This window comes from Nipponia nippon, unplaced genomic scaffold (assembly GCF_047370975.1).
Source record: "Nipponia nippon isolate SJK-2023a ecotype South Korea unplaced genomic scaffold, ASM4737097v1 scaffold_31, whole genome shotgun sequence".
Lineage (NCBI taxonomy): Eukaryota > Metazoa > Chordata > Aves > Pelecaniformes > Threskiornithidae > Nipponia > Nipponia nippon.
Genome location: NW_028262349.1, coordinates 5,946,601 through 5,973,472, shown reverse-complemented (window position 1 = coordinate 5,973,472; position 26,872 = coordinate 5,946,601). Strand labels below are relative to the sequence as shown.

The window sequence follows — 26,872 nt, the reverse complement described above, 5'->3', positions numbered from 1 at the left end:
CGGGGAGGCGGCACCGCAGCGGGAAGGCCCCCCCCCGCCAAGGGAGGAGCCGGCGCGGCCTCGGGCCTCCCTCCGCTGCCGCAGCCCCGCGCCGCGGGTCTCGGCCGGCCTCACAGCCGCCTTACCCGGAGTAGGTGTTACGGAGCGGCAGGCTGAGCCCCCGGACCGCGCTCCTCCGCCCAGGACCCCCAGGGCACGGGGGCGCGCATCCACCTCCCGGGGCCGTGGCTCCCCGGCAGCCGTGACCAGAGCGGGCAGTGACCGGGCGCCAGGAGCCGCTCCGGAGCCGCCCGCAGCGTCCTGAAGCGCTGGGAGGAGCCCCCTCAAGAACCCCTGCCCCGGTGCGGCGGATACCGAGGGTAACTAACCCCTGGCTCAGGGCTGCTGCACCCCCAGGGGCTGTGCCCCCAGCACACCCCCCTTGGCCCTGGCAGGGGGACCCGCGCTGGCATCAGCCACAGCGGCGCTGGAGCCGGCGAGGTCCAAAATTACGTTCCCACCTTATTCCACAGTCGTGTTTGGAACAGAACTTTACACACACAGCGTGATTTGGCAATCTTTATATCCACAATACATCATAACCATGCACAAAAATCAAGTGATGCGTATATTTACAAAGTGAATTGCACTTAACACAGGAACCAGGAATAAAAGTAAATGAAAGGAACCTCTCTTCTGGGTTGCATAAAGGTCCAGTGCTATTTATAGCCTACAAAGCCTGACAGACAACACTACTGTGCATTATCTGACCAGTTTAAAATAAGAATTACTGTTATTCATTGAAACAGCGCGGCCCCGGAGACACTCATTTCATGGAATCATTCCATTAATCACCATTCCGACTGTATTATCTATTACGACGCTATTAAGAGTCTGCAAGTCAAGAGACTCCAACCTCAGCCCTGACTCACTGTATTTTACCTGAAGGACAGTTAGTCTTCACCTCTAATCGCCTGGTTTTTCTTTTCTTATTTGAAATTCAGGCCCCTACCTTTAATACTGTTTTTCCTAGTTTTTTTATGAAGGAAAAAGGCCTCCCTAAGTGACTGAGTCACTTCATTAGGATCTTTTTTCTTCTACAGAGACCAGAACCTCTAAGCGAGCTCTTCCTTCATGCTTGGAAGGGAAACGATCACCAAGCACAGCTAAGACTCAGCCACTAACAGCCCACAAGCAGATCACATCCACAACTTCTGGAACAGTACAGCATGCAGGAATCAAAGCATCAGGAAGCAAAAAGACCTACTGTACACTTTTCCAAGCGGCTTTTGGTAAGCGACCTACTCAAATAAAAGGCACAGACCAATCCTCACCATCCTGGCACGTCCAGCTGAGAGCGCTGTCCCCTGTTCGCACAAGAATGCCCTGTTACCAGCCTTTCCACGTACTGTGGGGTCACTACAAGCGATCCAACAGAACAGCACCCAGCCCGGGGGGATCTCTAGGATGCAGCAGTCTTTCTGCTGCCTCTAACCTGCCACAAGTGCTGAGAAGCAGCCACAGGGGAAGAAGGGATCACAGCGTCTTTTCCTTCCCCCAAATTCTGACGGTCTCCGCAGCACACGCTTTTTAACAAAGCAGCAAGCAGTCACTCATCAACTGGATTTTGACATTTGTACAAGTATAGAGCTTTAAAACTTCCCTAGGAACCAAACTTTCTTGTCCTGTGCAGGCTACAGACAAACTCTTGGTGGAGATCCCAGACTTTAACTCACCTAGGCTGCAAGCATCTGACTCAAGAGGAAGAAAAGAAGTTAGATTGAGGCGGTTTACTCAATGAATTTATTTTACCAATTACCCCTTTCTGTGCTCACCACCAAATCACTTTTATGTGTGAATTTTGGCCTTTACTCTCCCCATAATTAACAGGGTAGTTAGCAGAAAAGACTCCCGTCAAATTCTGCATTGGAGGGCCTGGTCTAAATATCAGCAGGAGCCTTCAACTGCGGTTTACATTACTGACACCGGGTGGTAAGCACCCAGTGCTTTTTAGTGTTATTTTTCAATAGTTAAATGAAAGTCATCCTCAACATCCATGTAAAGCAAGGATAGCACGTGTTCCTTCCTTCACAGGCAGCCTTCCTGTCATCGGGAGTTTTACGTAAGCCAAATTCTGCCCTCAAACCTCTTACGGCAGACGGAAGACAGCTGGAACCTTTTCTACTCTCCTGACAGTAATAGAGAGACACAGAGCCAGCGAAGTTGCAGTATGAAAGCAGTCCAGGTGAGGTTACATTTAACTGTTATTTTCACATCAGGAAGGCATGGGTAAGGAGTCTGGCCTACTGGGGAGCTTCCTTGAACGTCTGAGCGCTCTTCAACGGTTCAAGCTTCCCCAGGATTCCTCCAAGTCTTCCCCTCTGCAATGTCAGTAGCCATCACCAACAGTGGCTTGGGTTGTAGCTATAGTTTCCGAGGAGTGCACACTGCTTTCGGCAGGACACCAGGGTGCTCAAAATCAAAAGCATTTTCCTGTCTATGCACAGGAAGATGGTTTTACTGGGCAGAACTGGTCCACTGTCCTTTTTCTCTTGGCACTAATGGCCCTGTGCTGAGTCTAGGCAAAAGCATCTCAAACCCACAGAAGGGCTGCGTCTCTTCACTGCCCGGAGAGCAGCACAGCCATCGGGGAAGGAGTCCATACCTAGTCTAATGGACTGCACGACCACAGCAGATAAAGCCACCGCTTAGTGGACAGCGCTCACAGAAGCCGTGTGTGTGCACACACTTCCCACGTCCCGGGTACACCCAACAGTCCTGCAGCAAAAGGCGGTAGGCCTTCCCACGTCACACAACAGATCTCAAAACCAACCCAGCCCCCCTGGCATGAACAGCACGGGTCCCCGATCCACCGGCTCGGAGGGGGCTTCGGTCAACACACAACGAAGTTGTACGAGGTCTCTTCAATACCCACATAACAGCACTTAAGCCCTAGACATGAAGCTTTTGTTGGGACTCTGAGGCAAAGTTTAGAGCCTTCCACAAAGTCAAAGACTAAAGAAAATCTCTTTTAAGAGACAAGGAAGTGACTAAACTGCTTCTCAGCTTCTCGTACCAGGCCAGATTGATTCGAGAAACTTCATGTTAAGAACAGGATTTGCAGCGTGAACACGTTAATACATCACCCTGAACTAACAAGTCTTCTTAACAGCATGATTCTTCCTCATGCTATTCAACTCATTTCTTTATAAAAAGTTTTGCTCAAAATTAAGGAGCCCAGCTCCACTAGTGCCTACCCGTTCTTGAATGAAACATTTTCAGTATCTCAGAATTTTCCGTTCTCTCTGATGCTGCGCTCATCCGCCAGCCTTCTAAACACTGACTGCGCATCACATTCTGGTCCAGGACCACCAAAAAGGAGACGTCTCCAGTTCCCACCGGCTGCACCTTCTCTCAACTGGATGCTATTAAAGTAAATACCACGTGTTGAAAGTGCTGCCCGAACTGGGACGCCCTTAGGACAGAGCACCGCGATGCCTAAAAAGGAATTCATACCCTCATTCAATGGGATTAGGCTGCAAGCGTGCACCCCTTCACCTTGAATGTATCCTCTAAACAAAGCTGAAAGTGGAAGTGCGAGGCACCACCTGCACCCTTCGCTGTGAACTATAGCCCTCCAGGTGCATACAGTACAAAATTAAAGGCATTGGTCTGGAAATCTTATAAAAGAAAAGCCATCAGAGTTAACCGCCCTTAATTTTATTACATAACCAGACAGAACAGTTGAGACTGGAATGTCAGATTTCCCCTTCAAGCACAATTCACAGTTTCATATTTGCTTTGTATCAGAAAAGAAAAATCAACTCACTAATAGGCAGGTAGGATTCATCAAGTGAGGTACAGTCTCAGAATACAGAGCAAAAATTCACTGCAAATTGCTTCACTAGCCTTCGGAGAGCAGCAGATGGTCTCCAACTCTTCCTTGAGACAGTTTCACCCAGTATTTGCCTCATCATAGCATTCAGCGTATACCGGAGGGGATGCAAGTGGGCAAGAGCTAGTGAATGCTGAAAAGCCGTCATAGAAGATTTTCACAAGCTAGCAAGAGACTGACTACGCGAAGTTGTGGTAACATTCTTCCCATTCAGCAAAACAAAGTATTCTAGTAGTTAGCCCTGCTGATGACAATCTGTTACATCAGGTGAAGTACAATCATTTGAGAATTACAGTCTGCAATTCAGTAAAACAGAATAAGAAGAAACCAACAGGTTAGTACTTATTATGTGAAATCTTAATATTATGCGTTTTAGTAGAGGTCAAGAAGATTATGCACAAGGTCAATAGTGAAAGATCAAGAAGAGAAAGTTCAGGATGCTATGGTTCTGCAGAAGTTTTACAAAATGTATAAAGTATTGTGTTTCTCTACAACAACCAAAACCCTTACAAGTGCAGGTATATACATGACATGAAAATATTGCTTCACTCACTCAAACAGGGGTAGGAGAGATCTAGAGAAAAAGCAGCATGCAAAAAAATCCTGGAACTACAGAAGATCCTGCTTTCAGACACTGACCTACAGTACAAAATAAGCCTACTTGTACAGTTGCAAAAGGTTTCTGAAATCAATATGCTGGCACTTACTGTACAATAATGTTAACTGATTAACATAAGCCATGAATAAATATTAAGCCACTTCATAAAGCCTGCACAAGCGGCGCAGGCATTCACGGTGGCAGAGAAAGCAATGCAGACATACTTCATTGTTCCCAAATAAGAAGAGAGAAAGATTTCCCAAGCAGGAAACAGTAAACTACACAGCCAGACTAACTGTATTAGGGGTAATTACATAATAAGTCATGTTATTTTCAACAGCTTTCTTATGTGTGTGCAGCCACTAAAAACCTCACTGTGAGACTTTATCAGGACAGAAAACAGAGCATTTGGTAGGATAGCTATTTTCTTTTAATTTCCCCCCCGTGTTTACAGAAACACAAGGAAAAAAAAAAAAAATCTGACTATGGGAGGAAAAAACCTTGTCACCTAAATGTAGTTATTTCTTCAACTGTTATAGTCACGCCCCCATGGTTTCTCTCTCAGAAAAAAAAAAAAAACCAAAACCATCTGAGGAGAGCGTTTCATGGGGTAATATCCAGCAGCAGATGTTCCAACACAAACAGGTTTATCAGATCAATGCCTACATTTCAAGCCCAAAAGTCACCACACTGAAGGGGATTTCAGAGGCAGGGGAATGTTAGCCCTACAAGTAAAGCTCTAAGACGGAAGGGAGGACTTGGGAACGGGGTAAAGGAGGGAAGAGGGAGTCACTGAATCACAGGAGATAAGAAGTGCACACAAGTTTCTAAATGAAGCACAGACGAAGTGAAGGACACAAGAGTCATCTACAGGAGGTCACAGATTCTGACAGCACTGGAGTTTGTTGGATTTCTGTCCGTCGGTCGTTGGTGGGACACTGATGTCGACTACGTTGTTGCCAGGAGACTCATCGTGTGCAGACCGATCTGCAATCTGCTTCTGCGAAACAATGCGGTAGATTTCTGAAATGAGAACAGAGTTGTTAGGGCCCAGAAGGACGCTGCCTCCGACAGAGCGCGTGCGCATGTCAGGGCAAGCTGTCAAAGAAGATGCTAGAACCCAAGAACGAGAAGATTTTAACTTGAGAGCTGTGAAAGGGAACCTAGTCTGACCAGCTGTGGCATGTAACATCTGGCTAGCTTTCCGGCTCTGTGTGGATATGCCAGCTCTGCCTGGAAAAGTTATTCAGACAAGATCCCGTACTGTCTTCCACAACAGCGCTTCCTATCACGTTCTTTTTGACTCCGTGAACACGGGTATTATTAAAAGGCTTTTTGAATGAGAAAGGAGCAGGAACGCTCATTTCTGAAACAGGGAATCATCTTATTTTTGATTAAAAAATGGGCAACAATCTAGAAACACCAATCAACAGGATGCTTGCAAAACGTCATTGCGCAGCAGCAATGCCCGTTATCTAGTTCGCACTTCAGCTTCTGGCAAGCTGCTACTACCAAATGACAGAAATGCCGCCTCCTCCTCTCCGCAACAATCAGTTTTCCCACCTATGACAGTAAAAAGCCACATGGTTCCATAAAGCCCCATATTGATCCGAAAATGCTTTTCCTGAGAGAATTAACTTATTTGACTCAAATTAATTTATGCCTGAAAGCACACAGATCCACAAAGCTGTAACCGCTGAAGAGAGGCTGCCAGGTTAAAAGCTTTCCGAAACAAACCATTTCAAGTGCACAGTTAGTAAAAATAATTGAAGTTGAAAGATTTTTAAATTACTTATTTCACTGACTATAAGCCCTTGTTCCAACTTCCCTCTATTGTGAGACAGGAAAAGGGCAAGTACCTCCCTGGAAGTCTGTGGTAAATATTATGGTCACATTCATCCAGCCACAGCCTCAAAGCAGCAACACCCAAAGTCTTTAGCAAGGATTAAAAATCATGGAGGGCTTTATGTTTTGGGTTGGTTTGGTTTTGTTTTAAAAGAAGCTGCACATATTTACATTGTTCAAAATGGAAACCTTGAACCCAGGACTGATCTCCTTGCCACTGGCTACCTTCAGCTCTTCTTGCTGAAAGGGATGAGGAGAGCTCTGCAGAGATTGTCACATCCCCCTTCGGTCGTGCTCAGTGGTGTATTTCAACACTAGCTGTTCAGAGCCACTGCCAAGCCCTCTTTTCTTTGGGGCAGCATCTGTTTGGGGTGTTGTTCCCCCTCCCCGAGTCTTTAGTGATCCCTCAGACTGGTGGCCAGTAAGGAGACTCCTGTCTTGCTGCTCCGACCCTCTTCCCTCCTCCAAGTCCGCTGCGGTTGCTCCCAACTCACTGCTCGACACAGCACATTTTCCCAGATTTCCCCTCCTCCCTTCGAAGGATGATTCTCCCCCAGGTAATCACATTAGGAATAGCCTTTTCAGGACTACCCAGTCTTACTGGCCACATCCCCACTGTACCTGGACAATCTGAACACTTTTGGGAGCCCAGGATGCTGCAAAGAGATCGTGTTTTGAGTTTAGTTTGCCCAGGCCTGACCTCAGCTCGAGTTCTGGCTCCCTAAGCATCTTATCTGCTGTAGCAGACTGTACTGGGGCTCTCTCCTAGGGCAACCTTAGGCCATCTTCTCCACCAAGGCTCAGTCTCAGGACAACACTGCAAGGGAAGACAGGACGGATGGTGACGCCTAGAGCACGAAAATCACGGCTACCATCTCAAAGCGCCAGGCAAGTTGCCTCAGGTCCAGCCAAGCGTCACAGATAAGCAGCGAATCTGCCGTAAGGCTGCCCTGCGCAGGAGACAGTCCCAGCTCAGGCACCGGGCGGTCTTCTCGACGGCTTCATCGCAACAGCAATGTTCTCCAGTTGCCTCACCAGTAGCTCTAATAACTCAACAAAAATCTTGCTAGGCAGCAAATATAACGCAAATAATATAAGTCTGTCAGGCTTTTTACTTACAGGAGCAGCTTGGCTATCCTTTTTCTCCTGCCTGCCTCTTTTTGGTCATCTTCCTCTAATTGTAACACATTTCTGGTACCAACAGGGTTGGTCAGCACCAGACCTAGCGATCCCAACACTTCGTACTGCTTCCCTGCACACCTCTGCAAAAGAAACCTAAAAAAGCCTGCCTTACAGAATTCACCATATTAAAATTTGGCTTTTTTCCTAGTAATAGGCTCTCCTTCATATATAATCAAGAAACAATAATACAAAGCCAATTCTTTGATCAACATCCCATAAGCAACACACACCAGACATCCTGATAATCAAGTAGAACCAGAACAAAGGCCCGTTCTTGTTTAACTGAAATCAGTATCTGGTCACAATAAAGCTCAGAAAATGCTCATCTTGAGATGCTGTGGGACGTGTAAATCAGGCACAACTTCACAGAACAGCATACAGGGGTGAGACTGTAGCGACGGTTTATCGGTCTAGAATTCAGCTATGGTAAGCAATAGTCAGGAATTGGATCTTGCCAATTCTTTGTGTTCACGGCATGGATCTTAAAGAACTTTTCAAGAGACAGAACACACACACTGACAATTATATGGCATTTTCCCCTCTTTAGGACAAGATTCAGATCTCATGCGGCAGCCAGAGGTAGAACAGTAATCCAATACCTGTTTGACAGCCCTCTTCCTATTTAGATAGGATTCTTAAGGGTTCTTTGCCAACTACCAATTACTTCATTTTATGAGTGGGAGACTATGCTTTGAAATATTAACTTCCCTGTCACCTCAAACAGTATTTTGAGGTATGACGACTGCAGAACACCGAGTGGAAGGCAGAGTCTCTGAAAGCAGAGATGCTCGAGTTTATCAGGGTTTGTTAGCTCCAGTTCAGCAGTCCTACAGGCCCGTGCTGGTTTCCTGCAGACACCCTCGGCTGTGACAGCACCGTGCTCCCCAGGACTCTGCTTCCGAGGATTAGCTCGGGCACAGAGCTACCCAAATGCAGAGTCACCTCAGACTGGTGCCAGAATAACACATCCTCTGGAACACAAAGTGCTAAAGCACAGAGTGCTGACACACTTGTACACACTAAAGTCTAACTAGAATTAGAGTAAGGTTAGGCCAAATCCCAAGTTCGGGAAAAGTTACCCACCGCAACTGAAGTAACAACACAGAGATGAGCAGCGCTTATTTTAAGCACGTCCCTTGCTCCGTGTGCTTCTCACTTCTGCTGCCTGTAGGCTACGTATCTCCCAGCACATATCCCTACCACCTCAACCCTGTTCGTCCTCCTTCTCCTACCTCATGACCGTACACCTCACACTTCTCAGCCAACCTCACTTTGAAGGAAATCAGCAAGTTCCCCATGTGCTGCATGTAGCCTAGGACAGAGCTGCACTCTTCCAGAGGCCAAATGAGCACTCAAGCTCAAATTTGCAAAACGCCAGCTGGAAATCCCTGTGAGCCTACCAACAAACGTGCTCTGGCCATGGCTTAGCACAGTAAGGAGGACGTGCTGGTGTACCTACAGCAATAAAGCTTTACTGGTGAACCCTAGGCCTCATGTGCAGTAGGGAGCTCCCTTACTCCGGGACCAAGAAAACACATGCAGGCAACAGCTTGATCTTAAGGAATGGAAATTCTAAGCCCCAGTCTGAAAGAGGAAAAAAGCAAGTAGAGTACTACTACCCGGAACAGCCCTGATACCACATGCAGTGGACCTACTGCCTGAGCCACGCAGCATTCCCACACATACAGCAAGTCTGAAGCTGCAACTGGACACTGTGCACTCAGTAGCCACATCTACAGCAGTTACACATGTTGAGGAACATTCTTGGGCAGTGGAAATCATAAGCCCTGGCCCCATTTTGGCCTGTGACCACTACCACGTGCTTAGACAATTCCTGGGACTCTTCAGGGCCGTTCCCAGAAGGCAGCCTGCCTGCAGCTACGCCGTTGGCGCAGTCGCCTACAACCCCTGCCATCAGCTGAGAACAAGATCTCTGCAGTCTGGACAAAAATCTGACGTACCAGTCTGCTTTGGTGCAAGAGAACACACTGGAACATTTAACTTCCTAGCATGGTTGTGGCTTCACTACCTAGATTTTGTGCAGGCACAGAACTACTCGTGCCCTTATAACAGTGCTATTGCAATAGCGTGAATTTATGGAACATCAGGAAACTAGAAACCTCCAGATTCTTGGGCAGAAAGGTATGTGTGGGGTGGGAGGCAGAACAAAAAGGTAAGAGTAGAAGGCCTGCAAACTAACCATCGTTCCCAGCATTCATTTCCCAAACATTCTAGGTAACTGCAAAACATGCCCATGCAGAAGATCTGCTACCTCGGGAGGTCCCCTGAAGCCACAACAAACCATACCTGTGAGGATGTTCTTGAAGGCTTCTTCTACATTTGTTGAATCCAGAGCAGAAGTTTCAATAAAAGATAAGTTATTTTTTTCTGTAATAAATAACAAGTGGTTCAGTTAAAAACTTTAACAGCACTTTATTTCACCTTTACTTTGAGGTTTTCACCTTTATTTTTAGGCCAAAGCAGCCAGGGCACAGTCTGTTTTATTTTTTTTTCCCGTTACACTAGGAACAACTTGGTGCACCATTTATTTAGCTGCTAGCGTTTCAGCAGCATCACCTTTGACCATGGCCTTTCCATAGCGTGAGAGTATTTTCCTCACTGCAGCCCTTGTTCGGTCAAGCAATACAGTATTATTCTCATCTGGCTCCAGCTCACTCCTGGCAAGGAGCAAGAGCTCACCTTGAGCAAGAGCTCAGGCAAAAGCATGTCAGCTGCAACAGGAGTCACAATTCTCCTCTGCAACCCCAAAAAGGTGAATTTTCCTCATCAGACCCCACCTCCAAAGTACAATAAAACCCCTAGTAATACAGTCTATTTTCTTCTTTCCTCTTACAATGCAAAAGATATGGTTTTTTATTAAAAAACAACAACAACAACAAGATTGTGATTAACACCCAAACATCACACCTATAGAACGGTACTGTACCACCTGCCCAGAAATAGGCAAATTTTAGTCATAGAGCTTAAATGGCACCAGCTGTACCATCACTAGCTATTTAAAACAGCCTTTGTAGGAAGTCAGGGGCAAAAATAAGACACTGAACCAAGTAAACAAGTAATGCACTATCTACGCTGCCTGCTAATTTGTTTTGCTTCTCTTTTATCGGCTTCACTTCTCATCCATCTGAAAATTTGAAGTGGTTTTACTAACCACAGGGTACTTGCTTACTAGCAAACTTCAGAAAACGCATTTATGCAAGCCCTAGTAATAGTCCTAGAAGGATTTTAAAGGCTATACATTCCAATTCCACCTCCAAGCTTGATAGCCACACAAAACTAAGCTGAATGTCCCTGGGCCTATAAGGGCAAAAGCGTATTTGACCGGGGCTCTGCAAGGTAAGGCACAGAGAGAGCTCATGCAGTGGCAGCAGCCCTCGTAACCCACTTGATTCCTCCCAACAATTGATAATCTCCAAGTCTGATGATCCCTGCATTTAAACGAAACTAGACGGCACTCCTATATGCATCAGTGCTCTGGAGCAGAAACTGCACCATCTAAGAGAAGGTTCGGCATTCATTTGCAGCTGTCCGTGTTGATACATACTCAGTAGAACCAGGCCTCTAGGAAGGAAGGAAAGACATTTTCTGTTGTGATATTTTATATTTATATCGTGACATTTTCCCATCTAAAGGTTGCTGACTGTTTCTAGCCTTGCTAGAGGAAGTGTTTAATCTTCAGCTATCAGGCAGCTCAAGGACAGTGTTTCAAAAACAGGTACTACCACTAGATTTAAAAAAAAAAAAAAAAAAACAAAAAACACAACAACAAACCAACCACACACACTATTTAATAAGCCGAGATATTTTCACCTTAAAAAAAACAACCTTAAATGCCTTTTTTAAGGTCAAAAATAAAACTTGAAGTGAAAGTTCAGTACTAGACAACAATAGCATGATTACAGCTTGCACCAACACCATCAAGTTCGGAAAGCAGCCACCCCAGTCTACAAACCTGCAAAAGCCCGGGCCTCGTCAGTGGGCACAGCTCTCAGATGACGGAGGTCGCTCTTGTTACCCACCAGCATGATGACGATATTGTTGTCTGCGTGATCTCGAAGCTCCTTTAGCCAGCGCTCCACATTCTCATAGGTGAGATGTTTGGCAATGTCATAGACGAGAAGAGCCCCAACAGCACCGCGGTAATATCTGAAACCATAAGGCACATTCCTTTACGGAGAGCTCTGTCCGAGTTACACCAACGAAGCTGGTATCCCGCTCTTCTGTACTCATTACTGCTAAAAAGTTAAAAACATTCCCCCCCCCTTTGGAAAAAGTTGCACTGATGCAAATCCTGTTGTTGGTTTTTTTTTTTTTTTTAAAGCCTAAAACCAAGTTCCAAATGCTGGGTTTTTTTAATGGCATTCCTAAAAAATTCCAATGTATGTAACAAAATGCTGAAGAGGCTGCGGAAGCCGTGACATTTTTAGTCTGCTAAAACAGTGCAAGAAAACTCACAACGCATTTCAGAATCAGTACTGCTCGGTGGTTTTTGTGAAGTTGTAACTTATCTTTCTACCCGGAAAATAGTCCTTAGTAAAAGGTCAGTATTTCTTGCTGATCTTTCAAATACCTCCTGTCCCTCTTAAAAATTAAAGAGGGGGACTCTGGGCTATATTGACACGTACTCAGAAGCCCGTAATCCGAGAGCGGAGTTTGCTGCCTCAGTGCAGCTTCGGGCCCATTTCAACTCAAGCCAAGGGCTCAGGACAGCGCAAGCCCACCTACATCAGCAATACTGTAACGTCCGTATCTCTTCCAGACAGCCCTACCATTTCTCCTCTGCTCCACCAGCACCGGTCCGACACGTCGTTGCACTGATTCAGGGCACCAAGTCAGCAGAAAACATTCACTTTTTACTGCTGGTTGGCGTTCTGCTGGCTTAGCAAGCTGAACTGGCCTAGCGATCTGTCAGGCCAGAGCTGATGCCAGCACAGAGGAGAGGCAGGATCACAGGACTACAGATGCACGGATTCCCATCAGCCACGTCTGTGGTGGAACCAGACTCAGCCAGCAGTTTTTCTGCTACGCTTTTCCAGCGGTAAGAACAATTTATGGGTCACAAAAAAAAAAATTCTGAAAAACACGCTAACAATATGGAAAAAATGCAATTTGAAATCGCCATTTACATCTGCTTCTGCATTACTTTGGTTTTGCGTTCCTTCCCTATAGATTATTCCCTTTGGGCTCCATGCTCTTCTAGTTTTGTCCCATCTATTCTGCACTACCCTATTTCACCTCAATGAAAAAAATTCCCCTTACCTTGAGTTTAATACAAATGGCTCGATCTGTGCATGATTCAGAAGCAAGTTTGTACCTTTAAAAACTGATATACGTCTGTAACACTAAAAACTTCCAACTCGCTGATCAGAATATGCCCTGGATGACTAGGCCTGCCAATAGGGTTTTCTTTTTTTTCCTCTGAAAGACACTTTTGCTTACTACCTGCATAGAAACAGATACACCCAGAGGTTACATAGGATCACAGAACGCTTTGGGATGGAAGGGACCTTTAAAGCCCATCCAGTCCAACCCCCTCCCACGGGCAGGGACATCTTCAACCAGACCAGGTGGCTCAGAGCCCCATCCAGCCTGGCCTTGAGTGTTTCCAAGGATGGGGCATCTACCACCTCTCCGGGCAACCCCTTCCAGTGTTTCACCACCCTCATCGTGAAAAATTTCTTCCTTGTGTTCAGTCTAAAAATACCCTCCTTTAGTTTAAAACCATCACCCCTTGTCCTGTCACTACTGGCCCTGCTAAAAAGTCTGTCCCCATCTTTCCTGTAGGCCCCCTTTAAGTACTGAAAGGCCGCAATCAGGTCTCCCCGCAGCCTCCTCCTCTCCAGGCTGAGCACCCCCAGCTCTCAGCCTGTCCCCACAGCAGAGCTGTTCCAGCCTCTGACCATTTTGGTGGCCTCCCCTGGCCCCGCTCCAACAGCTCCATGTCCTTCCCGTGCTGAGGACCCCCGAGCTGGACGCAGGGCTCCAGGGGGTCTCCCCAGAGCGGGGCAGAGGGGCAGAATCCCCTCCCTCACCCTGCTGCCCACGCTGCGGGGGATGCGGCCCAGGAGACGCTTGGCTTTCTGGGCTGTGAGCGCACGTTGCCGGCTCATGGCCGGCTTTTCATCCCCCAGCACCCCCAAGTCCCTCTCCTCAGGGCTGCTCTCCACCCCTCCATCCCCCAGCCTGTGCTGACACCGGGGATCGCCCCCACCCAGGTGCAGGACCCTGCCCTTGGCCTTGTTGAACCCCCTGAGGTTCACACGGGCCCCCCTCTCCAGCCTGCCCAGGTCCCTCTGGATGCCATCCCGTCCCTCGGGCGTGTCTGCTGCACCCCTCAGCCTGGTGTCATCTGCAAACTTGCTGAGGGTGCACTCGATCCCGCTGGCTGTGTCGCTGATGAAGATATTGAACAGCACTGGCCCCAGTACGGACCCCTGAGGGACACCGCTCGTCACTGGTCTCCATCGGGACACCAAGCCATTGACCGTTACCCTCTGGATGAGACCATCCAGCCAATTCCTTATCCACCGAACAGTCCGCCCATCAAATCTGTATCCTTCCAATTTAGAGAGGAGGATATTGTGGGGGATCGTGCCAAAGGCCTTACAGAAGTCCAGATAGATGACATCTGTAGTTACTCCATCACAGAAGGCCACTAGGTTGGTCAGGCAGGACTTGCCCTTGGTGAAGCCGTGCTGGCTGTCCCAAATCACCTCCCTGTCCTCCATGGGCCTTAGCATGGATTCCAGGAGGATCTGTTCCATGATCTTCCCGGGCAGAGAGGTAAGGCTGACAGGTCAGTAGTTCCCAGGGTCCTCCTTTCTACCCTTTTTAAAAACATCTTAAGACACTGTCTGGATTAACAAGGTGCCATATGTGAAAGCTTCTCAGCACCACTGTTCTAAACAGGGATGTGCCTAATGCTGCAGAGTCAGCATTATCGGAGTTGCCTTCCTACTTACCGGTTACTCAGCATGCACTCTTGGACCTAATTTTCAGGACTGTGACTAACTCAAAGTCATTGAGATTTCAAGGGAGTTTGTGGCTGCAGACTGTCCTAAAAATACCCTCAATCTCAAGATTGAGGGGGCAATGAAGGCCAGAAGCCACTGGCATTATGGTAAGCTACCGTGCCTGGACCAAAACCTGCTGCCAAACAGTACCCAGCTCCCATCAGAAATGACACTCGCTCCAGGGGATGAAGATAGCACATCCAGGGCAGGCAAAAACCCCAAATCACAAGACTCAAACAGAGCTTCCCACACTTCTGATTTAACCTGTCATTTTTTTCTATAATAGTATCATTACAATCTAAAAATTACTTTCATTATATTAATCAAGGAACACAAAGGTATTTGCTATCTTATGACTTGGATCTACGCTGAAGTCTGTCAGAATGATTTTGTCATGTGTCCCAACGACGTTTCACTAATTCTCTACCCATAAATTTATCTGTACCATCTCTGCTAGAATTCTGCTGTTAGCCTGAGCAAAGACATAGTACTCACGCTGAGGTAATGGCACGGTATCGCTCCTGTCCTGCGGTATCCCAGATCTGTGCTTTTATCGTCTTCCCATCCACCTGGATGCTCCTGGTGGCAAATTCCACCCCAATGGTGCTCTTGCTCTCCAGATTGAACTCATTGCGTGTGAAACGGGACAGAAGATTACTCTTCCCAACTCCAGAGTCTCCAATCAACACAACTGAAAGAAAAGACATTATTTTCACAATTAATTCTTCATACCAGCATTACACGGTGCAGCGGTGCTACCCGGCTGCTATGCCGCCTTGCAGGCAGGACCCAGAGGCGTTGCACAGCCAGAGAAACACAGGAGAAAGTCATGGCGACAACACCTCAGACTTCACTACTCACAGTTTGCTTCCCCAGCCCCAAAACAGCCCCAAGCCTTTTTGTTGCCAGCAGCTGCTCAGTTCCTCAGAGATGGAAATGAGAAATTGCTACAGCGACTGTCAACAGCTAAACGTTGCTTCGGCGGCCCCAAGCCACCGCCAGTAATGAGAGGTAATTATATGGCCCTTGCATCCTCGACTTTTTGTAGAGGGAGGCTGCAACCCACGTTTTAAGAAATGCTACGGTCAAGAACATGGCAACAGGCTACCTGTATGCCTGACAAAAAGCCTGTGTGCAGCATTAGCCTACTCTATTTTTATTTTTTAAAAAAAAGAACAACATGGTAAGTAAACAGTTACTTGCAGTCCCTGTTGGGGCCATACAGGGTGTTTTATTTCCATAATTTAATTCGTAAATATGTTCACCACAAAAAGGGCAAAATAGGAGACATTTGATACTACGAACAAGACACAACGCAAAGCAGAACTTCACCCAGCAAAACGAGTTCCAGTAGATCGCATGAGGAGTAAAAGATGAGCTAAAAATCTCTGCCTCCACACGAGGTGTTGCCATGTTAACAGAAAAACGTTAGTGCAGAGAGATCTTTAGCACACAGAACCCAGCTTTACTGCGAGGAATTGTGAAAATAAAAGGTACATCTTGTAGTAGGAGTTTCCCCCTCCGCCGGGGCTGAAGCTCCCTGCCGATCCAGAGGCACAGCTCTGCCCCAGCAGGCTGCTGCTTCACACCCAGCCGCGCCGCCCCGGGCTCTCCACGAGACCTTCTCATCATCGACCCCAAAGAGAAGATCTGTCCTGCGAGGTTCTTCACTATGCAGCTAATGCAACTACACGCATTTTGTTAAATCCCTGTGTAACTGACTGGAGCAAGAAATACCTAAAGGGAAATGAGAATAAAAGCAACTAAGCCATCCTCCCTTAGCCTCAGCAAGTACGGTATCGTAGATGACGTTGGCATTCAAGCTAACAGTCTCCTGGCTTCAGCAGAAGGAAGAAAGGCGGTCTCCGTGAGGCTTCTTCAACCTTGGGAATATCTCCTACTTCGGTTCAAAGTACAGATTTGTTGATCTTCCTCATTCATATGATCTGTTTTTCCTATAGAAAAGCAGACGTGGGCAGAAAACATTCCTGACCCCTCCACAAACAAATTACACAAGACTCTTCTCGTTACACACTTCCAGAATGAGCTCACCAGCATTCTCCCAGGGCCAAGGATCGCACTCGTCTTTTAGCGTTATTACAGCTTTTCTCTGCTCAGGCCGTTGTGTCAGGACACGGCTCCGGCAGCACGCCGCTCCACTTCGCGCACCTCCCCACCTCCGCTAGCACATTCCCAAACTTCTGCCATAGCCCTCTGTTACTCCGCTGCGACAGCTCCCGAGCTGCACGGGGAGATTGCTGAAACGCTCCGGACTCCCCCCCCCCAGCGTTTCATCCGCCTGACAGCGCAGATAGACGGACAATTGTGCTAGCGCAGCTGAACAGTCAAAACACAACAGAGGCAGGAACAGGCAGCCAGTGGATGGTGGCAAGGCGCCACAACTCCCCACCCGGGATAGCTTAAATCAGCTCCTCGCAGCGCTCTGCCTTCGCTGGCAAACAGCCTAAGCCATTTTTTAGGGTTTGAGAACAGATATATAAAAAAAAAAAAATATTACGAGTTTTAACTGTAGGATTTTGTTAGCTTTCTTTTCCAGACAAACAGTTTTTCATCACTAATTCCACGGGGCGTTCCAAGAACAGGCCTAAGGTCACCCATCTTGCACAGCGATCTACTGGCTTGGAGTGGGCTGTACCCTACAGCAAAGCCCTGACCATAACCAGAAGGAGGTAAGAACACCCACCACACAAGCTAGACCAGCTTCGAAAAACCCTGAAGCTTCCAACTGTTTCCGAAGGGAGTCACCGTCTCATGAATCTGCAGCTGGAGAAAGCACAGCTGTCTCCCCAGGTTCTGGCCACCTCCTGTCCTCTGGCATTTTAAAATTATCAGCTTTGTGCATAAACCGTGCAAACGGCTCTCAGGTCATTAACTCCATCTGTCGCGGGAAGAAAATTCAGGGGGTCCTGCACTACTTTAGCTGGTTACTCGCCTCTGCTGCAATCTGGCAGCAAAGCACCAGGCTCCCCTTTACCAGGCTGCTCCACGTTCTAGCACAGCTTGTGAGAGCGCATTTTCGAGAAGTTACTGGATGCAGAAGTAACAAAGGAAGGCAACCAGATCCCAACTCAGTGAATAATGTTCTCTCTACCTCACAGTCTCCAAGTGCTTCTTGTTAATACCCAATCTCGAGCATTAAATAAGCATTTTCACTTCCAGGAGAAAGATGCAAAGACTGGAGGCCCACATGCAGACAGAACCCAGAAACTTTTATTTGCTATGGGAATTGAGCAAGACGATACCTTCAAGATTCTGGCCTAAGCGATTAGATCTTGGGAAAGCTCCTAAATTTGGGAACAGGCCACCAGACAGCATTGCCCGTTCAAACGCAGAAGTCTCAACAGAGTAGAAAAGAAAGTTCCAAATCAGATCTAAGAGCCTGAATACTCCCTAAACACATCTCACCAGAACTGATGAAGTCACGCTCCCTAAACGGCCTTTAGGGCCACACTGGTCATGGAAAGAGGCACTGGTTTGAACTTGGAAGTGACCTGAACTAACAACCAGCACCAGTCGTCACCAGATGGCCCTAAGCACCCAAGCAAGCCATGCTCAGTGCCCCGTTTCCACCCCGAGTCGTGGCACCGCTCCTTCAGTCTTTCCCGATTTTCTCTCTCCTCCACCGCACCATGCCCGTCTGCGCGTCACCGTTCCCCACGTCCGTCAACGGCAAAGCATTCCGATCCCGGTCACCATCATCGCTCTTCTTCCCGCGTCTTGTCAGCCCTCACAACCCTCAGACCTACAGCCGCCCCCACAGAGCACAACCCCACCACCCACACACCCGCTTCATCCTCAGGATCCCGATACAAAGCAAGGGAGAGACAGAATTAAAAATCCAGGCCAATACGTTGCTGGTAAGAAAACAAAAAAGATCAAGCTTATGATAGAATTTTAAATACACCAGTTTATTGTCTGGCAAAAATATATTCTTTTGAACAATCAAGAAGATTAAGACTCTCTCTAGCAGAGACCACATAAGCAGAGTTCATTATAAATATGAAGTACACAAGGTTGCCAGATATTAATGACTAATATGACACGCATTTGTTTTTAATAAGCACAGCCTTTGTTAGGCTTAAGCTCTAATCAGAGCAGTCTAAATTCCCACCAAGGTAAAAGAAAGCTCTTTTTTCTACCTGTGTTTTTTCCTTCCTTTTCACGAGCCAGCATACGTCTGCACAACCTCAGATTTAATTTTTAAAATAAACACTGATAACAGCTAATCTTCTTAAGAGGAAAATTAATGTGCCGATCACATTTTAATAGGTACAAGGCTTCCAATATTTTAACAACTATTAAAAGGTCATGAATTCAATTCCAGATCCAACCCATTCAAAGCTCATCATGAAAAGTTCCTGCTTTTTAATCATCCCAGCTACAAAACTAATTGGGAACAGAGCCCTGAACCGCTGGCTTCGCTCGGGTTACGTCACCGAAATGCAGCTACAACGGGGTCCTCACAGCCGCCTTATTCTGCACGCTGCGTACAGAATTCAGCTTGTTCTCCCAAAGGTTGGCTCCGTCATTTTGTTAACAAACAACATTTTGTTGTGATCAATAAAATAAGCAGTTCTGCCTGCCGGGATGCACGCAGAAGAAAGGGAAATTGGGAATAAAGATAAAGAGGCGCTAGTTTAGCAGAGCAGCTTTGACTATAACCACACTCGCATCCCAGAGTGCCACCAAACCTTAAATTAGTTTTCGCCTACTGCGTGCTAGCCCCGATAAGCCAATACCGCTCGTCTCTCCCGCAGCCCTGTTGAAATGGCCGGTCCCGAAGCACAAGCTGGCCGACGACGCGAGCGGTCCTTCTCGTGCGCGAAGGAACACCACGAACAGCGAGCCAGCTACGCACGGACGCTGCTGTCACAAACTCCTGGGCCATCTTCACCCCTGAACAACTGTTTTATAGGCAGTATTTCACATGAAAGAGACTAACGATAAATGAGGCTCTTTACCTTTTAAACTTTTCATAAAGCTGATTAATATAATCTATGCTAAATGACAGAAATTCCTATACAAGCAGTTCCAGATCTTCTACTACATAAAAAAGTAAAAATTGTGACTTTAAAGCAACACTGCCTTCAATTGGAGTCATCCAAAATAATACCACAATGCAAGGACGCAAATTTCTTAGCGAGCGCAACTGTAAAAGCTAAAATCAGAGTCCAACCAAACTCCCTTTGGAAATAGGTGGGGGGGGAAATGGTCAAACCTGAAATTTAATAAAAATAATCTTTCCCAGACCGCAACCCTTCACCATTATTTCTGCCTCTGACCACTACATGTGCCTGATGGATGATGGCTTTTGAACTCAATTCTGTGTAGCTAAGAAGGGTCTAAACCAGAAGTCAATCAAACCCCTGGACGTTATTTGTTTCATTATGTCAATTCCCCTTGATATTTAATTCCATTATTGGAGGGGGCAGAAGGGAAAGGAAGGGGAGTTGGTCCTACAGCAGCGACCTCATCCCCCTTGGTCCCATTTACATTCATTATTTCTTGCCTAGTGCCAAAAAGCCTGGAAGGAAGGAAGACATGAGTAGATAGGGAAGGGTTTTTTTGTGGATTTGCTTATTTAAAAAAAAAAAAAACATCCACACAACTACCCCTACCCAAAGGACGCACAGAAAAGGACAGTTCTGTCCCCGATTTTTCATTAAGTGAAGTACTACGAAGTATGCCAAGTTACTGTGCGGTACCAACGCAACAGCGTGGTTCGTGACCAAATAGCTTTAGGTTAAGTTTCACTCCAGATAAAATTAAAAACACATTTCAAAGGGACGTAAGTATTTTTAAAGATGAATGCAGTTTTGCCTACTTAATTGACTATTCACAGAAAGAAAAAAAGAAATACAATTTTTAGGCTTTCAAGTTCCTGGCTATTAAACCACTTGGGAAACAGAGGGTGGAATGACTTCAGAAGGGAACTGGTTTAGACCCAGACAGTTTAGCATATTTTTGGAGGCTAGTCTTCTGCTTTATAGGCAGAGAAGAAATAAGGGGTTTTCCCCCCCCACTGTCTTGAAGACTGCAAAACAAATACACCAAACAGGCAAATACATCCATAAAATATTTCCAACAGATGAGTAATCGCTCTTTCCTTTCATCAATGAGCAAGTGCGGAGTCGCTGCTGCCCTGGTTCGGGGCCAGGTCCGTACAGCGGGCCCCGACATCGAACTCCGGGGAGATTTTCATGGCAGCAAGCGCACACCCACGGCCTCCCAGACCACCCGAGCACCCACGGACGGCAACGTTGGCCTCGCCTTTGGCGAGAGTGAACTCTTCGGATGAATCGGAGGGTTTCAGCTGTGCCACCGCAGGAGACCAAGCATAAAACAGGTTGGGAAACACAAAGGTGAATGTCTTACACCCATCCACGCTACTCCTTCGGCCTCAAAGGCAGAGCTGTGGGAGGAAAGGTCAGCCCGAGCATCTTTACACACACACAGGACATCAACGACAATAAAAGCCCCCTGGGCCAGCACAAGAGGAGCAGCACTAAACCCACCCGGCAGTTACCTGTTTTCTCACACAACCCCTGCACGCAGCTGCTGGACAACCCCAAATTGCACAAGCGTGGGGACAGAAGCGTTAAAACGACCCCGGGCAAAGCCAGATTCACGCTGCTGAGCTCCCTGGCTCCAGCCGCCAGCGCCCAGCCGCCAGCCGGGCCAGCAGCTCTCCACTGAAGCCCAAGTTTTTTCAGCCCCGGCTCGACACCGGGGGCGACCTCGCGGGCGACCCAGCCCAGCGGCCCCCGCGCCGGGCACAGCCCCCGGCTGGGAGCCCACCCCACCCCACCCCACCCCACCCCCCCCCCCGCTCCGGGCCCCGGCCCAAGCCCTGAACCTCTCCCCCACCCCAGCGCGGCCGCCGGGGATCGCAGCCGCCCGGCTGCCAGCGCGCAGCCCGCGCCGCGGCGGGGCGGGGAAGGCCCGCGGGGCTCCCCCGCTGCGGGGCTCCGCCGCTCCCCCGCCGCAGCCCGGCAGCGAGCCCGGCGCCAGGCCCAGCCGGGCCCCGCGGCGGCGGGCGCTGCCCGCCAGGCCGCCCCGCGCACAAAGGCCGCGGCGGCCGCCCCGGGCCCGGGGCAGCGCGGTCTGACGGGCCGGGCCGGGCCGGGCCCAGCGCCGCCGGGGCCCCGCCGGGGGGCGCGGTGCGGCGCGGTGCGGTGCGGGCGGCGGCGGTACCTTTGAAGAGGTAGTCGTACTCGTCGTCGCGGGTGCCCATGGCGATGGCGGCGCCGACCCTCTGCTGCCAGGCACCGACCGCGGCCCAGCCGGGGGGGCCGCTCCCGCCGCCGCCTATCAGCGGCCGCCAGAGCCCGCAAGAGGCGGGCGGCGCGCCAGACCCATCAACCGCACCCAATAGGCGGCGGGCGCGCCTCTGACTGGCGGGCGGCGCTGTCCAATCGAAGGAGGGCAGCTGGGGAGGGGCGATGCTGGGGTGCCTGAGCAGGGACCTGAGAGACGAGGCGGGGCCGGGACGCGGGGTGGGGCGGGGCCTGGGGAGGGGGGCGGGGGTTGGCGGAGGGGCGGGGCCTGGGCGGGGTGCGCAGCGCCGAGCACCGCCCGGCCTCGGGGCGCGGCGGCGGGGTTCGCCCCGGTGCGGGGGGCCCGGCCCGGCCCCGGCCTCGGCGCAGCGAGCAGCCGGGGGGCGGAAGGCGGGGGGGGTCCCCAAAAACCTCCCCAGGCGGCGCTGGGCAGCCTGCACGCCCGGGCTTTGCTCTCCTCTCCAGGCTGTTCCCAGGCTGGGACGGATCCTGCCCCACACAGCGCTCAGGGCCTCACCTTCCTGTGCTAAACATCAGCCGAAAAAGCTGCTCTGGCAAAAAAAGCCCCGCACCGCGACACAACTTGTTCTAGGAAAACATTTCCCCTTTTCTTTCCTGGCACGGCTTGAGGCAATTTCCTGAGTCAGCGATAACAGCAAAAGGCCGTTTTGCCACTCAGGGAGCGCCGGCGGCTGCGTTGGCTCCGAGCAGGACGCCCTTCGCCTTCCCGACGGCAGAGCTGCGGCAATCCGTCCCGCCAGCGCGGCCCGAGCCACCGGGCCAGCCTCCGAGAGCCGCTGGGAAAGCCCCGGGACGTCCCCGCTGCGCCGGTGACCTCCCTTCCAGCCTTCGCCCTACGCGACAACGTGCCCCAGCGCCGGCGTCGTGGCTGCTGGTTTGATGCGTTTGATTTGTGGTTGCGACGAACCCCGACGGGGAAGACGGCGGCTCCCTCCCTTCGCCCTCCGTGATGCGCAGGGAAGCTCGCTCTGCTCATTAAACGGGTTTCTCGCTTTCCTGGGCTGCGTTCATCGCCGCTCGGCTGCCCTACTTTCCCCGGAGGAGTCTTTAGCCGGCTAAAGGATTAGTGGGCCTCCAGTATCACACGGGAGCGAGGCTGGGAGGAAAATGATGGCTTTGGACTTGTTTTTGCCAGCCTTGGGAGATGCCCAGCGCGAGCGGGGTCGGGGAAAGGGGAGACGGTGGTTCGGAGCCTCCGGGTGCTGAGCTGCCCTCGACTTCCCGCAGCCACCTGAACACCCTGGGCAGGCGGGATCGTGGCTCCGGAGGGCTCCCTTTTCCCAAGTCTAAGTGCTAATAAACGTGTGGGACGCTGCGAAGAGGCAGCACCCCAACAGCCATCTGTCGGCGGGGGCATCCAGCTCCTGCTCAGCGAAAAATCGCTCTTTTTATGAACCAGGCTCTGAAAATGGGGGTGAGAAACAGAGCATGCTGCAAACACCTTGCGATCCCGCTGCCGTGTGGGAAACCGCGCCTGGGCCTCCCCGTTGCGTACTGGGAAGCCGCTGGGAAGGAAAGCCAAAAATTCACAGGACCGGGGGTCTGGGGAAGACGCCAGCTCCGACCTAGCGATGGGGCAGGCCACTTGCTCCTCTCCGACAGGCAGCGATTGCTGGAGAAGCAGGGAGCAAATCTTTCTTTTCACCTTTTCCTTGCAGTTTCGGTGCTCACCGTGGGCACTGGCCTTTTAAACCTTCCCATGCCGAAGGGAGCTTTAACAACCAGGGTCCGCAGGAAGGCGTTAGCGCTTTCTCCTGTTGCTGCTGTCCGTGGCCCTGCTGAGCAGAGCACGCCCAGGGATGCCAGGCATCCAGGCAATCAGTAGCTAAGGAGCATCAGGAGGAGCAAGGCTGGAGCATGTTGGATGCCGAATCTCCTGGGAAGGGGAATTACCCCATGAAGAGTTTCCCCCACCTGATAATGCCGCACGCAGGCAGCGGCTGGGTGGAGGGAGGAAGAGGAGGGTGGCTCCTTGCTGATCGTGCAAATGAGGCCTTTGCTTCGCTCACTTTGTTCTGGTTAAAATGGGCACAGTGGAAGTGAAACATCTTATTTTCATTATCGCAAGTAGCTTAATTGGTTCTGAACTGAGTGTTGGGTATGCGGGGGGGGGGGGTAAAAAAAAAACCCAAAGCTTTTTTTTTTATCAGTTTGGATGGAAATCACTTTCTTCTTTTCTTCTTCCAATGCCTGGGAATTGTTGCCGTAAGTTTTAAAGAGCACTATACAACAGAGGTGTTCTCATGAGTGCCATCCAGCTCCGAAATCCTCTGGCTTTAACACGGTGACCTGGTTTCGGCTGGGATAGAGTTAATTTTCTTCCTAGTAGCTGGTACGGTGCTGTGTTTGGATTTAGGATGAGAATCATGTTGACACCACACCGATGTTTCAGTTGTTGCTGAGCAGTGCTCACACTGGTCAAGGGCTTTTCAGCTTCCCCTGCTCTGCCCGGTGCCCGAGGAGCTGGGAGGGGGCACAGCCAGGGGGGCTGCCCCCGCCTGGCCCCAGGGCTATTCCATACCCTGTGGTGCCATGCCCAGTATAGAAACTGGGGGAAGAAGAAGGAAGGGGGGACGTTCGGGGTGATGGCGTTTGTCTTCCCAAGTCCCCGTTACGCGTGATGCAGCCCTGCTTCCCTGGGGATGGCTGAGCACCTGCCTGCCCATGGGAAGGAGGGAATGAATTCCTTGCTTTGCTTTGCTTGCGTGCGCGGCTTTTCCTTTCCCTATTAAACTGCCTTTATCTCAGCCCACGAGTTTTCTCACTTTTACTCTTCCGATTCTCTCCCCATCCCAGCGGCGGGCAGTGAGCGAGCGGCTGGGTGGGACTCAGTTGCTGGCTGGGGTCAAACAATGACACACGGGCTGCGGGGGGTGAAGATGAGGATGGTGTCAGAGGAGGGATGCTGCCCCGGGGCGATGCGGGGCGAAGCATGAGCCCAGGGTCCCCACGTTGTTCGGCCTCAGGAGTCCCCCGTGCTCGTGATATGTTTTGCATTGGAGAAGCGGTGTCGCGTCACCAAAACCAGCCGCGTGTCACTGGTCGCTGACTGGGCAGTGCATTTGCAGACCCTTTCTGGAAATCCCACGTGGGTTCTCGAATTGGTCGCAGGCCATCAAGCCTCAGGCAGCAGAGGTCCTACAACCCCCAAATATTTTCCTAAACTACGCTGGGGCACACACCCTTAAAAGCAGACAGGCCCATGCCATCTGCTTCTTTTTTTACATGATAAAAACTTGCTCACATGGTCACCCAAGATGCTGCCTCTTGACCTGGGTGCCTCAGCCCCTGCGGCGCCCTGGGGCGTAGCTGCCTGCCTGGGATGCTTGAGCCAGGAGCTCCCCTTCCCACCCTCTTAGGGGGATCTGGTCCTCTGGGTGTCTGTGAGCACCCTGAAGGCAGCCACCCCAGAATACTCCGCCTGGGCGGTGTCCCTGGTAGGGGTGCAGGTGCTTGCAAAGCCACGCCAGACACATCCACGGGAAACTCAATTTGTGCTCACTGCTGCTGAGCTCCAGTAGAAGAGCTGAAGTTACTGGGAGGACTGGGAGAGTCCTGATGCCCCAGTGTCTGCCAGGCACCCCGAGGCACTTGGAGCGAGGCACCGCTTCGAAAGCGTGACCCTTGCTGGCGAGGCCGGGGGTGCCTGGGGAGCGTCGCTGGGTGGAGAACTCACCTCGTGGTGTTAATTTGCTGGTTCTTGGCTTTGCACCGGGTTTCAGATTCCAGCAGGGGTTTGCCAATTTGCCTTTTTTGTTTTGTTGCGGTGCTCTGCGATGGCCACACTGGCGGTGGGGGGCTCGGGACGATGCCTTTGGCTTCCCCCCTCCAGTGTCTTGGTGCCACCAGTGCAGGGGTCTCAGCCCGGCCACCCAAGCCGGGGCAGCTCTAGGTAGGCACAAACACCTTCCCTTTTTGCCAAACTTTGCAAAGAGCGATTTGGATTCCGCTGTTGTATAAAAAAGGGCTTGAGACCCCACTGTCGGATCTCCCGGCGGTTGTTTCTGCCGTTCAGACGCAGGCTGGATTTGGAGGGGGCTCCGTGCAGCAGGCTGGGGCTCTCCTCGCTTTCTGGGGCCACCAAACGCAGCTGGGTCGGGACGTCAGTACCTGATGTACAACAGCTCCTTGACCTAATGATGCTCTGCGAGAACCCCCAGGTCCAAAGCAGTTGCGGTTCAGTCTGCTTCTACTGATGAGTCTGAGCTCCACGTGGAGGCATGTGCCAGCCCCTGGCTGTCCCACAGCACTTCTGGCCCCGACAAGCCCTGTCCCACCATGTCCAGACCCCGCAGCCTTTAACCACCTGGCCTGTGCTGAGCTCGGACCCCATCACTGCCTTCAGCCCAGCCCTTCCAAGCATGCAAAACCAGCAGCAGCCCTTCTTTCCAGCTGCTCGGTGAGGTTTTGCTGGGAGGACTGGAAGCCCTGGGCAGACCATCATGTCAGGAGCTGCAGTGGGGTCACAGGCTGGCACAGCACATCACGGCCTGGACGGGAGCGATGGCCTTGTCCTGGTTTTGGCTGGGATAGAGTTAATTTTCTTCCTAGTAGCTGGTACGGTGCTGTGTTTGGATTTAGGGTGAGAATCATGTTGACACCACACCGATGTTTCAGTTGTTGCTGAGCAGTGCTCACACTGGTCAAGGGCTTTTCAGCTTCCCCTGCTCTGCCCGGTGCCCGAGGAGCTGGGAGGGGGCACAGCCAGGGGGGCTGCCCCCGCCTGGCCCCAGGGCTATTCCATACCCTGTGGCGTCATGCCCAGTATAGAAACTGGGGGAGTTGGCTGGGGGGCAGCGATCGCTGCTTGGGAATGGGCTGGGCATCGGTCAGTGGGTGGTGAGCAAGTGCATTGTGCATCACTTGCTTTGCATATTATTATTATTATTACTACTACTATTCTATTTTACTTTACTTCAATTATTAAACTGTTCTTATCTCAGCCCACGAGTTTTCTCCCTTTTACCCTTCCGATTCTCTCCCCCATCCCACGGGGGAGGGGGAGCGAGCGAGCGGCTGG

General features: G+C 50.3%; 1 protein-coding gene across 2 annotated transcripts; it reads right to left on the bottom strand.

Moving 5' to 3' along the window:
* Positions 1-545: 545 nt before the first annotated feature.
* Positions 546-21,905, bottom strand: RAB11B (RAB11B, member RAS oncogene family). 2 transcript variants are annotated; one of them, XM_087769038.1, is made up of 5 exons: positions 21,749-21,905; positions 15,029-15,224; positions 11,473-11,666; positions 9,807-9,887; positions 546-5,495 (listed from the first exon to the last, which is right to left on the bottom strand). In XM_087769038.1, exons 1-5 carry the CDS (start codon positions 21,786-21,788, stop codon positions 5,350-5,352), a joined length of 657 nt encoding a protein of 218 aa, XP_087625164.1. In that variant the 5' UTR covers positions 21,789-21,905; the 3' UTR covers positions 546-5,349. The 2 variants fall into 2 exon arrangements, 1 of the variants encoding a protein (XP_087625164.1); XR_015707277.1 differs by lacking the exons at positions 546-5,495; positions 9,807-9,887; positions 15,029-15,224; positions 21,749-21,905 and adding an exon at positions 12,290-15,009.
* Between the last annotated feature and the right edge of the window lie 4,967 nt (positions 21,906-26,872).

Excerpts from the sequence above, each read along its gene's own strand:
- RAB11B (XM_087769038.1), bottom strand. The coding sequence starts at position 21,788 with ATGGGCACCCGCGACGACGAGTACGACTACCTCTTCAAAG. Across the intron at positions 15,225-21,748 it reads GTACGACTACCTCTTCAAAG|TTGTGTTGATTGGAGACTCT; the intron begins GTACCGCCGCCG and ends CTTTTCTTTCAG. Across the intron at positions 9,888-11,472 it reads CGAGGCCCGGGCTTTTGCAG|AAAAAAATAACTTATCTTTT; the intron begins GTTTGTAGACTG and ends TATTTATTACAG.